This window comes from Hirundo rustica, chromosome 4 (assembly GCF_015227805.2).
Source record: "Hirundo rustica isolate bHirRus1 chromosome 4, bHirRus1.pri.v3, whole genome shotgun sequence".
Lineage (NCBI taxonomy): Eukaryota > Metazoa > Chordata > Aves > Passeriformes > Hirundinidae > Hirundo > Hirundo rustica.
In genome coordinates this window covers 64,017,016-64,030,005 of record NC_053453.1, presented here as the reverse complement: position 1 = coordinate 64,030,005, position 12,990 = coordinate 64,017,016, and the positions used below count along the sequence as shown (strand labels likewise).

General features: G+C 43.1%; 1 protein-coding gene and 1 long non-coding RNA gene across 2 annotated transcripts in view; one reads left to right on the top strand and one right to left on the bottom strand.

Moving 5' to 3' along the window:
- Positions 1 to 632: 632 nt before the first annotated feature.
- LOC120752191 (uncharacterized) overlaps positions 633 to 12,990 on the top strand; it is a 34,386-nt gene continuing 22,028 nt past the window's right edge. Inside the window, exon 1 of the long non-coding RNA XR_009207763.1 lies at positions 633 to 730. This is a non-coding gene — a long non-coding RNA (uncharacterized LOC120752191). The remainder of the gene's footprint in view (positions 731 to 12,990) is intronic.
- Positions 7,924 to 12,990, bottom strand: part of AKR1D1 (aldo-keto reductase family 1 member D1) — a 35,161-nt gene continuing 30,094 nt past the window's right edge. Inside the window, exons 6-9 of the mRNA XM_040062908.2 lie at positions 12,858 to 12,967; positions 12,227 to 12,392; positions 11,359 to 11,441; positions 7,924 to 8,079 (exon numbers count right to left, since the gene is read on the bottom strand). Coding sequence (XP_039918842.1) covers positions 8,037 to 8,079; positions 11,359 to 11,441; positions 12,227 to 12,392; positions 12,858 to 12,967 — 402 coding nt within the window. The 3' untranslated portion in view covers positions 7,924 to 8,036. The remainder of the gene's footprint in view (positions 8,080 to 11,358; positions 11,442 to 12,226; positions 12,393 to 12,857; positions 12,968 to 12,990) is intronic.

Below are 12,990 nucleotides of genomic sequence, written 5' to 3'. Positions count from 1 at the left end.
TGTGCATGAGGCGTTCCTGTACTGTGCAGCCCTTCCAGGATGAATTCTCCCACTGTCTCCTGGTTCTGTGTGGTCATATCCGGGCCCCTGCCCAGGTGATGGGGGTGCCACAGCCCATGAGCATGAGCTGCTCCCAAAGGCAGGAGCTGTGCACAGGTTGCTTTCCTGCAAAGCTGCCTGGTGAGCCAGTCGCTGACCCAGGCACGCTCACTGCTATGAGCTTCAGCTTCCTCGACTTGGGAAATACAGGAAAGGCAAGAGGGACTGAGTTACTTTACAGCAATTCCTGCAAAGACTGTGATTCATTTATTTGTTCTTCTACGAACGCCCTAGCCAGATGACTAAGGCAGATCTGCAGGCTGATGACCCAGAAACAGTAGAGCTAAATTTCACATGTGGTGGAAAGAAGAAAGTTAAAAGCTGTATGCAGACTGTTATCTTCCTATTTGCAATAGTTTACCTCTCAGTACTAGCCCTGGGCTACACCAGAGATACAGCACAGAGATTTGCTCAGGGGCTTTTCTCTTTTTTTCTACTTCTTCCTCATCTCAAGGTAGGGTGTCTGAGGTTACCTACACCTGTGACTTTGGAAATTAGCAGTACATAAGCTCACCACAGCTGCTGGGTCTCTCAGGTGGGAGGGTTGGAGTGGCCTATTTCCCTTTTTTGTTGAAGTTCAAGCTGCTGAGATGGAGGCTGCTGGGTTTACTGCACCATTTCTTTCCCTCAGGTAAGACATTTTTCCTTGCAGGGCAGGTGGGAAGGAAAAGGAGTGTCAAGTGTAATAAATCTGTTTTGGTAGCTAGGACTGCTGAGCTCCTGCAGGGGAGGCAGAAACTTGTCTCTACCCTTATCAGAGGATGGGTCTGTGAGATGGCTGCAGTGACTTCTGAGGAATTGAAGACAGACTGGGTAAATGTAGGGGGGAAAGTGCTTCTTGCTGCTTCAGATCTGTTTGTGAAAGACCTTTCTGTGAACAGAAAGTGTCAAGCTACAATGCAAAGTGGGTGTGAAACAATCTACTGCAGACTAACTGGTTAAACCATGCCTAATGTCAAACTGGTGCTAAGGTAATGCAAAGGGCTTCAGTATTTTGTTTGAATTTTAAAATTTGTTTTGGCTGGAGTGATATTCCCTGGGAGGTTGTTGGTGATGCCACTGCTGGGTTGCTCTCAACCTGTGATTCCTTAGTGCCAGTGAAGTGTTGTACTTCTTGGGGTGCTCTGGGTGCCTAGGGAACCTGATGTGCCTCATCCCACCACCTGTTTGTGAAAACATGTGGCAGGACTCTGTAACAGGGCAGAATTCCCAGCCTGTGTGTATACATACCTGTAGGAACCTGCAATCATAAATATGTTCAACCTCTTGGCTGAAAACCTCCAAATATTTCTGTTTTCTGGACTTCCTTTTTTTTTTTTTTTTAAAAAAAAAGGTGCTTTTATGAAACACATCTTGAAAGTATTAAGCCCCAAGCAGCACATGACCCTAGCACTACGAGAAAACCTTTAGAGTCCTCATCATAGAATCCTGTGTGCAGCATGCAGGGTGAGATGGGAAAGTTCTTCTCATCGTGTTCCTCTGTCCATTTGACTAGGCAGTATCTGATGTGGAGGTGTTGTGCACTGGCCATTGCAGGAGACACTACCTTTAAACCCCAACACTCTTGTTTGACCCTTTAATAAGTGTAGCCATGATTTCCAGAAAGCTGCCCTGCATAGTAAAAAATTCATACAAAGATCAATATGCCCTTTGATTTCTTTATTTTTTTTTTAATATTTCCTCAACTATATGAATATCTTCTCATTCCTGTACCATGATATGGGCTGTAAATATAGAGGCTAGTGCAGGTTCCTTATTTTATGGTTTACAATTGGAGAATATTGGCTTCTCTCCATACCACACTAAACAAGTCCATAATCCATCAACTGGCTTCTTCAACACCATTTTTATCCTTTTCCAGTCCTGATTCTGCCAGAGAATGAATTCTGTGGGGCACATCAGACCTTTATTCCATACAAAGTTCATAAACACTCACAGGGTTAAAGTTACTAAAAAGCTGTAATTTTGCATGTGTTTTCCTAGTGCTTTCTCTTTCCTAATTAGTTTTGGTTTGTAATTTCTCATGGTTAGCGCAGTGTATCCACATTTCCATCATAAATGCTACTGGAAAGATGCATTTCACACTCAATACTATTTTTAAAGGCTGGGTTTTCCCAGACCTGGGAAATATCTTAGGTGAATGACCTTTCCATGGAGGTGGGCCATTCCTCAATGAACAGGAGGAATCCAGAAAAATGAAGGCAAACATCCAAGTAATCTTTGCAGGGATTGAGAGTGTCCGAAGGAAACCCTCACTCAGCAGTCAAGTTTGATTTAGTTGTTCATACATGTGGCAAAAAGAAACTTGGGAGAGAGGAGAGAACAAGAATGGATGTGTTTAGCTGCAAAGAGGGTCAAGGAATAAGATTTGGAGGAGGCAAAGAGAGTCACAGAAAGTCAATCACTGATGTCTGTGGAGTGCTGAAACTGTTGGGTGAAAAAGAGGTGCAAATCAATGTGTTAATTCAGTTGTTTCTGGAGTATCTCTGTCCAGCCTTCTAGGGCATGTGCTTGCTTGAGGGATGCTGCAGGGCTTCCTGTCACTACAGTAATTAGTGCCAGAAATGCAGTGAAATTCACATTTACTCATATTGCAATTGAATTATACTCATATCATCCTTTACAACTCAGAGGGTCTTCTCTGATAACATAACTGCTGGTGTGTCCAAAAGAAACAGCAAAGAGAGCAACCCGCGTAGCACTGGGATGAGCCATAGTACAAAGAGGGAAAGGTTTGATCCCTGTTCTGTGTTATCCTGTCACCGGTGACCTGGGTGAGGTTCTGGACTGCAGATGCCTCCTTCCCAAGAATGTACATTAAGTTTCTTGGTTATTTCCCCCTTTTACCCTGATGAGTGGCTCATACAGAGCTGAAACGTTCAGTGTAGTGGATGGAGCCAGTTGCCTTCCATGACACTGTAGGGCTTGGTAACTGGATAAGGTGAGGCATGGGGCCTCTGTTTTGTGCATCTGCACCTTGTGTGAGCTGAGGCACTCCTGATTTTTACATGCTGAAATGTTAGTGGGATGCTACCCAACGTCCTCAGCACGCCACCCTAGCACAAACTTTAGTTATGTGTGAGGTTTCTCTGAGATATGTTCTAGGTCATCGTGAGCTCTCATTTATCTTTTAATTGAGTGTACGTTTGTCCTGGTGCAGAATTTTGCCTTTGGTGTGTTCAGTGACCTTAAACTGATCTGAGACCCCCACCCAGGTAGGTCTGCAGTCTACAGAGCAGAACCTGAGGAGTTTCCTCCAGTGGTGCTCCTGGTGTCCATGTGTAAGTGTTTATACACAAGTGTTGTCTTCCTTTCCAGCTCCTTCTTTCTGACCTCTTTTTCCATTCGGTTCTGCTTTGCGTTTCATTTGCAATGTGTTGCCCTGTTGTGAGTATTGCTCATCCATGTTGAGTTAGTGTTCCCCAAGGAGTCTGTGTGGCATTGGAAAAGTTTTTTTGGCTTTTGCACTCTCAAAGCCCTTTATTATAAGTTGGGGTTTTTGCTCCAGGGTAGTAGGATGTTGGGAAGAGCTGAAATATGGCACTGCTGGGAATCTATTAGTATAAAAACTGCACTAGTACCCAACATGCTGATTTCTCTGACCCCAAAGGCAAAGGTGTTTGCAGTTTAGTCACAAGTGAAATAAGGCTGCTGAATCTCATTCTAACACTCATATCACTCTCTTATGGACTTTCTTCTCCACCCCAGTGCTTACCTCTAGACCTGTGAATCTTCTTGTTGAGATCTGGGAAAAAATGTTTTGGAACAGCAGATCTCTCCCTTCCTCTGTCTCCCAAAAATAAGGAAATCATCTTGCAAATACCAAACTGATTTATTTCAAAGTGTTTTGGTTTGGCAGATAGCAACAAGGAGACTGTGGTTTTACTCACAGTAGAAAGGTGACATCTCATCTTAAATCTTCAAATTTGACCTACTCTACACAAGGGGTATGAATTTGTCCTTACTGCTTGCTGTGGAGGTTTGAGAAATGTCTTGCACATCCCAGGCATGCAATTTCTTTTCCTTTAAGAGTCACTATAACACTGGTTTTGCTTCCACACTTAAACGATTCACACACTAAATTGAAGAATCAACTCTGATTCATTACCAAATGATCTTAATTAGTTAAGGAATGTATCTGCCTCTCTGCTCTTGAATACCTTTGCACCTCTCAAGAATGTGGTAATGGTTAAATATTCTGTCAGTTTGGAGGTGAGCATCTTTGGGGCTTTTTTGGATTCCAGAAAAGAATGAAATGAAGAAGTGTCATTAAATGAGGGCCCTGCTGCATGCAGGCAAAGGCATTGCCTTTTCTGGTCACCTCTCCTCTCTGACTGTTTGTAAAACTCACTATCTGCCTTCAGTTATCATTATACTTTGACCAGGAGAAGAGATCTCATTTTTGCACCCAGGCCTTACTGGCAGGCAACGGGTGAAAACTACAGGAGGAACTTTCTTCCTTTCCCCGTGTCCATTTCTGTCTACCCAAAATTGCATCCTAATTCTGGTTGATGGCTTGATATGGCCGATTGCCCTTTCCTGCACACTCTTGTAAGGTCTCTTGGCAGCTCTGCGGTACGAAAATGGGATATAAATCCAAAGGGCTTTTTTTACTGTAAGACTGTAAAAATGTACACAGTGCACATCTCACTTTGTCTCTTACTATTTTCACTATTTCTCTTGCACAGGATGAGGAAAGTTGTTCTTTCTGACACAGATTCCTATTCCAGATAGTCAGTCTTGGGGAAGAGGAAGCTCTGCCTCCATGTGGGGGAACAAATTCATCTCCCTGTTCAGTGCAGGGTGGGGTGATGTCAGCATGTTAACTGTGCCAGGGCTTCCTTGTTGCTTCACCGAATAAACGTGAGCGTGCACATGCCCAAGGCTGCTGCACTCCAAACCCCTGTGCTCTGCCCTGAGCTTGTGTAACAGCAGGCAATGCCAGGTAAGCCCGGGCTCTGATGAACTGCTGGGGATGTTAGCACATCACGTGGGTTTCTGCTGACCAGACCAGCTCTTAGTTTGCTAGAAGAATCTAAAGTTCTGCATCATTTGCTCTCTTTGCTGTAAAGTAACTTGTGCTTGGCTGAAGTAAACATCTTTGGTCTGGATTTCATTTTACTTTGCAGTTATAGAAAGAGTCACAAAGAATTCAGGTTATTTACCACAAAAGTGAGTACATTTTCCAGTGCATGATTGGGTCTCTTCTTGTCATGTATGAGTGCTGTCAGAGCAGGAGGTGCTGGAGCCTCCTCTGTCCATGCCTGATCCCTCCAGCTGGAGCAGGGCTGTACATGACCATTCCAAGTGATGTGTTTCACACCAGGCAGTGAGGCCAGTAAGACACTGAAATGTGCCAGATGGAAGCAAATCATGCTTGGGGCTGTGGTTTGGGCTTTTCTCCTTGTGCAGCTGCTGGTTTCCCAAGGTCCCACCTGCGGGCCTGTAGCTATCCCCCACCTAAACCTCTTTGTGTAGGGCAAGCTGGAGAACGATGGGTAGCAATGGTCTGAAACTGAGCAGAGTTGGGGGGAAAGTAGGCTATATGTCAGTGGCAGTTTCATAACTGATGGAAACTAGCATGGGAGCATTTGCCCCTGGGAAGAGGCTGCATCTTTTTTCATCAGATTCAAATGAAGCAATGCAAAGGAGGAGGAGGAGGATTCTATTAAAATTAGAGGAGGGGAGGAATTTGATGGCATGACTTGGGCAGGACAAACTCTCATAATCTGCCCTGCTTTATTTAATCAGTATAGGCCAAAGATTATATGTTATTCCTTGTTGGAGAGGTCTCAGCATATTTTCTTCCTTATTCACATGTACATATTCACCTGCTTTATTAAAATCTCCAGCGATGCCTGACCTCAGGGAGGGGGATGCCTGGAAAGAACAGTGAGCTGCAAATGGGGCTGGTGTGAGCATTTAAGCTAAGCACTAGCTGACATTTGCAGTTGTAGACAACAAGAGCTTTGCCAAACCTGGCCTGAATGTTGACTGTGACTGGAGAATTGCACCTGGTCAAGTTACAGTGCAAAAATTCGTACAGTGCTACTGTTAAGCAGTTGAGCCTTGTGAGCTCTATTTAGGGCTTGTACTTATGAAGCAACTGGAATAACATGTTGGGCATGGTGGTGACTCCTCCTCTCTGGCACTTGAATTTAGACTTGGATTTTATTCAGTTTTTTGACCAGGACTTCAGCTGTTTGCAAAGGGGCAAAGCAGGACCTTGTGATAGTGGTTCTGGACACCCCTGGGTGCAGAGTTCCACCTGACCTTGAGATTGTCCTTGGATCTGCACCAGAGGGTTTCTAATATATCTGAGGAGAAAGAAGACACATCTGCCCCAATTTTGTTTTTTATACCTTCCTCTGGTCTAAGTGGGTAAGATAATAAAATGGGAATTGCCCTTGGGTAACCTCCAGGAATTCTCCTTTGTTGGCACAGCTTTATGAATGAATTTATAAATGCTACATGAAGGCCACCCCAACAGAAGGGGCCTGCCTTCTCCAGTGGTGCCCACCGAGCTCACCCAGGGATGCATTTGCACTTGATCCTGTTGGGAGCCTTCCCTGCTGCTCCTGTGAAGTGGTCATCCCTTTCCCTCTTTGTCTCAGCTCTGAGGAGCACACCATGACCATACAGAAGAGTTTCCGTGAACTGTACACTCTGGCATTTTCCTGTTCCAGTCACTCCAGGGATAATGAACAGCAATGGTAATAAATAAAAGCAGATGCTGTAGACTGAAGCTTATATATGACACATTTTCCAATGTATGCACATCCTAGTACATGAAGTACTCTCTCTCTCTGAGTGTATGGTTTAGTTTCTTCTCTGATACCTCTCCAGTGTACTCCTTCAGAGGCAGGAAACTGGGGTGCTTGGGCTCAGGAGGGAGGCAAAGTAGCTTTCTGCAGGTGAGGGTATGGGCAGATGCACCTATAGGCTGCAAACAAGTAGTTTGAAAAAGAAGCTCATGGTGAAGGAGTCAGTGTTCCTTACCCCAGTATACATGCTTATGCCTTCATGTTTATAAGAATTTTTAAGTGAACAGAAATTTCCTTGGGTTAATATCAGTTATAAAGAAAGCAAGAAAGAAGTTTAAGGAATTTTTAATCTCGTGAGATGAGGACCTTCCTAGCTGTAGCTGCAGGTTGTGTACGTAATGCTAGTTAATACCACCCTTGAACAACAAGTACAGTGTCACACAAGTGACATACACTGTCTTGTGTTTTACTGAGGTCCTCAGCTGAGAGCTGTGTGTGTGTGGGAACATGAACATGCTTGTAATGCTTTAGGGCTTGAACACTAGTTCCAAGTGGAGCCAGCCGGGATGTACCTATTGAATAAAGCTCATGTGTGCTGCTGCACAACACTCTGGTCAGAGTTAAATGAGCTTCACTGCATGAAACAGTGCACACACCTAATCCGTATCAGCAAAAAATATGTACGTATGTATCAGATTCAATTAGTTCACCACTCTTGACTTGCTCTTACTCGAGCTGCAGAAGAAAATGGCACTGGTTTGGACCACGTGATCCCTCTGTGGTCTCTTTGAACTTTGCCCGTTCTGTGATTCTGATTCTGCCTCACACCTACTGAAGTGGAATGTTTTGTTTCAGATTAAGTGAAGAATAATCCATTAAATGAAACTGGTTTGACTTGAGCTAGTGAGCTTGTTTTCAGGAGAAATCTTCAGTTTTATCAGCAGTCAGTCTTGACCCTTCAGTGTTCAGCATTAAAACCTGCCAAGCCACAACCAGAATTTCAACGAATTAAATAATTTGGTCATCAATAACAAGAAGAGACTGACAAGACAAAAAGAAATAAATGTCATGTTTTTAATGCTGATTTGAACAGCCTTACATGAAGACAAAGCACCAAACGTTGAGTCAGCAAAGCCTAACAGCAGTGGCTGGTTGTCCAGACCCACCTCTTGTTCAGTATTCATCATTGAAGGGATACTCTGGATGGTCACGCCACCTGTGGAAAGGTCAGATTGGACAAGTGAGCCCCTTGGGTGAAGTAAGATATCAAATCACTGCAGTCATCCTGTGCCCAGCAAACCTCTTCCTTGCAAGATATATGTGACCTTCATGGAAGGCTCTTCTTATTCAGAAGCTGCTGTGCTCTGAATAACTGTGCCTACAGAGTTGGAAGTAAGCCTGTGTATTTGAGGAGAGGACAGAGGACATTTTCCAGACCTACAGACTGCATATCTTAAGGAGATGGGGAAAATCAACAGGTCTCAACAGTATGTCAACTAGTCTCACTATTTAACTCAGGCGAGTAGAAGTGTTTTAGGAAAGGGGACGGCTTCACCATGTGTGCACTGTGGAAGGGGAAGACTTTGTTCAGATGTCTAGAAAGTCCCCTAGAAATAAGGGCTGTGTGTGAAGAAGAGGTGGAGACACCAGACTGTTCTTATGCCCTTAGAGCTGGCATGAACAGGTCAGGGTCTGGGGTGGTGCTTTCCCCAAGCAGCTGCAATACCTAAGCTAGGTCTGGCTGTCCTCTAGCCTACATGTAGATACCCTGCCAGCATCTACAATGACAGAGAATTTACAAATAAGCTTTGGGATGACACAGTTCAGGGGAGAAAGGGATGGTCATGGGTGCTTTGTTTTAGAAGCTGCATGCTTAGGGAAGATGCACAATCCAGGATCATTATAAAAGGCAAGAAGAAAGTTCCCAGGGTCAGCTTCAGGTGAAAAAATAACATGTATTTGCCCGTTATTGGCAGACTTGAGAGAGAGGTAGCTGTTTTCTGTTGTGGGTTTTCTTGTTTGTTTGAGAAGATGATGCTAAATCACAAGCCCTGGCTTGACAAACACTTTCCATTAGCTAAATGAAAAATTTCTGAAGAGCATTCTCAGGTGCACCATGGCAGCTGGCTGCCTTGCCTTACAGCACAGCACAACAAATACTGGCATTTATCCGGCTGTGAATCGTTCCAGTCTGGGAAGGACACATTTCACAATATTGAAGGAAACTAACTGAAAGGCATCAAACATTTTGAATTGGTTGTGTCAAAATATTTCATTCCGATATTCAGCCAAGATCAAGTGTTTACACATTAACAGATTGAGCTGGTTGAAAAAAAAAAAATAAAACCAAAAACCAAAACAAGCCACAACATTTTGGCTTGTTTGACTTCAGAATAATTTGATAATGTCTGAGTTGCCAGTGTCATTATCGCTACTTTTCATCTATCAAGCATGCTTGCTAATCAGATTTCACATATTCAAAAGTCTGAATCCTTTGAGTGAAAATGATTCACTTGGAGGAGTCAGTGCAGCTTGGCATAGCTGGTAAGGAAAAACATCCATAGCAGGGAATGGAAGCATAAGATAAATCAAGCAGATACATTAAGGTAAAACTTGCCCTACACAATGCTTCTAGATTTCTCCAACAGGAGGAGAAACAATTTCAGGTTATGATTTCCTGAAGTACTCATGTTTTTATAAATCCTCCATTTTCTTCTCAGACACTTAACTTGCTAATTCATTCCACTGATTGCATTATCCTGTTTATATGGGCTTACTCATACCATCAGAACAACAGGTTTGCCCACAGTACCCTTATGGTGGCTGATAAGGGGAAGAACCAGAGAAAGGCTGGATTTTTCCATTCCTGCAGGCATGTGCATCACAGCAGTCAAAGGTTTTGCACAAAGTTGACTAACCAAAGTCTCTCAGTATCGTGGTTTGACTTTTTCAGATACAGATTGCTGGATGAAATAAGAAATGTGTTTCGGCTGGTAATTTGTCTGATGCAGTGTCAATTCCAGACACTTCAGTGTGGTAACGCGGAGTGGGCATATATATCTATATATATAAATCTACGTATCTGCTCCTTACATGGCAACATCACTTTTTCAATAAGGCTTTTTTCATAGTTGAGATCAGATTGTACTTAAACATTTTTCCCCAAACATGGAGCTCTTGTGAAAACTAGAGCTGCCAGTGCCTATCCTATGCATCCTGTTTTCCTTATCCTTGGTGGTCTCCTGTGACCAAATTCAGTCTAATAAAGCAAAGCATTTAACTTACTAGCTTTTTAGATTCCTGACTTAGAAAGTTCTTCTGCTGTGGGCATTTACAGCCTTTAACTTTGCTTCTGGAAAAGGCTCTTGCATTTGCACCAAGGTTACATTTCGTGTATATAATCTTTAAAATTTAAATTATGCTATAACTCAATTTTGCTATATAAAACCAGACTGTCAGATACCAAAACACACTAAAGAATCTCCTCGGCTATTTGTGAGAAGCCTTCTAGAACTAAGTACTGCAAATTGATGGAAGGCTATTTGAAGGAACCAATGCTTCAGAGCACCTGGCTGAGCTTAAATGTGAAAAATTAACTCCATTATGATGCTTTTAACTAGTGTATATTTTCAATCATATTTATGCAGCACAGTAAGTGGTTTGTTTGTTTCTTTGCAACATTTCCCTGTATCTTTTGAGCAATGGTCAACATTTTAGAGTGCTATTGATGCTATTTGATGCTGTTACCAATGCTTTTCATTTCACGCTACAGTTTAGCAGGGCACAGGTAATCCAAGGTAGAAAGAGAAATGCGTGGAAATTAATCTCTAGCATTTGGCTACTTACTGAGTGCCCTGAAAAGGGGACAAGAACAAAGTTTGCCCATAAGCTGTAGATGCTTTTGAGCTGAAGGAAAAACAAACAGCCTTATCCTCTGGAAGAGGGGATGTTGGGTAGGTCTGAGTTTTCTGGTGAAGCAAAACTATATTGGGTGGTAAGCTTTAGGTGGCAAGCAGCAAGCCTTGTTTGTTCTCAGAAGAGATAATTAGGAAGTGGTCTAGCAATCAAACAAGCTTCCCGTTCTTCTGTTTTTCTTAGAAGAAGGTACAACACAATTTATTTGAATTCCAGCTCCAGTATCCGCACTCCTAGACAGGGATTATGTTATGCCTTATCAGTGTCTGAGACCACCGTTCCCACATAGGAGAAAGAGTTTAAGGAAATGGAGTAGAGATGGAATAGCAAGAAGTCACTTTCTAATAGGTGAGCTTTGAGAACCTGAACTGCAGGCAAATATTGTACACTTATTTTTGCAGTGGGTCCAAGAACATATTCAGGCTGCATTAAAAGTCTCTCATGTTTAAGCCTTAGGTTAGAATAGGCTTGTTTATGCAAAAGTTAATATTAAAAGGAAGTATTTTTTATTTATTTATTTATTTTTAATTTTCTGAAAGAATAGGAATGTTCTATGAGGATCTAGGATTTCTGTACTTACATTAACAGTTCCACGTAACGAACATTTTTGTTCAGGGCTTCAATTTCTTTCATCTCTTTCTCAGTGAGGGAGAAGTCAAAGATCTAATGGAGGAGATGTTAGGAATACGTTAGCATTTCTTGTCATAATCAACCTTCATATGTTCGAGATTCCAGAATGACATTCCCTCCTTCTCCCTGTATCTCTCCCACAAACCCATCCTTGCTTGCATTTGCAGGAGTCTCAAGGACATGAATAAGCCCAGTCACATTTGCCTACACCTTTTTTGCAAGAAGGGGAAGGTAGTCTGGCAATACTGAGCCACCAGCTTTGAAAGCGGTGTATTTCCAGGGAAAGTAGGGAGCAGTGTGAGTACTGAATGCTGCAAAGGATTCAGGAAAAAAAATTGTCTTATTTTTGGGTGGTAGTCAAACCAAATGTTTTCTGGTGATGTGGTTGTGAACCTTTCTGTAACACTTGTATGCAGCAACATACAAGTTGGCCTCTTGAGCAGCTGACCGATACCTGAAGACGGGGCGGAACAATCAGTCATTCCTGAGCTCCTGCAGCCTTGGGCTGCTGACCTACTGAGTTACCTCATCTTGCTTGTGCTGCTCACTGCAGCAGCTGGTGCTCTGGGACACACCACCAGCCGGAGCTTTAGCTGCTCCAGAGGGTTAAAAGACTCCAACATTTCCTCTATACGTTGCTCAATTATTGTCATATCTTATTACCTTTAAGTGGTGGGGACAAAAAGCATCAAATGCGGCAAAGTTTGCCGTTGGTTAAGTCTTACACGTGTCTACAGGAAAAACGGTGAAATTGCCTTCTGTAGGGGCTAAGCCAACATAAGTGGATTTATCCATGTAGTACTGGGGTATGAATTTACCTGGAAGTTCTCTCTGATGCGTTGTGGATTGAAACTTTTCGGGATCACCACCACCCCTCGCTGGACATTGAAACGCAAAGCAATCTGTGCCGCAGTCTTGTTGTACTTCTTCCCAATGGCATTCAGCACAGGATCCTTCAGTAAAGGAGGGGAGGACACATTTACCCTGGAAAAAAAGTGGGAAGGAAAAGAAAACAAAAAACCTCCTCATCTTTAACGTCAAAACAGAGGGACATCTACTTGTTTGTGGACAGCACGCTGCACCTTCTGCCAAGCAGGGTGAAAGACGGGAGAAAAGCTTTGGCTCTGAGGTTGGCAGGTTGTCAAAGGCAACTTCCTATGTGATGTCCTAACGTTGACTTAGTTTCTCCTTCCTCACCTAAGCCTCGCACATTCCCCATTCCAAACACTTGCCCTCTGTTAGAGGAGACCTGAGGCACCTGGTATTCTTTGACGACAGCATGCAGCAGGAGTGTTGAAAGTTTGCACTCACAACAGTAATATTTAGACACTGAAGTTTAAAACCACTTTAAAAAATGGGGGCAGAGGTATTTTGCACAGAGACCCAGCAGTGGAGAACTATGTTTCCCTGGATATTGTCCTTCTATTAGAAATTAACATGGGGACTTACCATGATTCATCCCTTGAGGTTCCCAAAGGGCTGTACCCAACAATAACAATGTCATGTTGTCTGCAAAATTCTAGGAGTTTGGGTTGGGTGAAGTAGGGATGGCATTCTACCTACAAGAGTAACATAGAAAGAA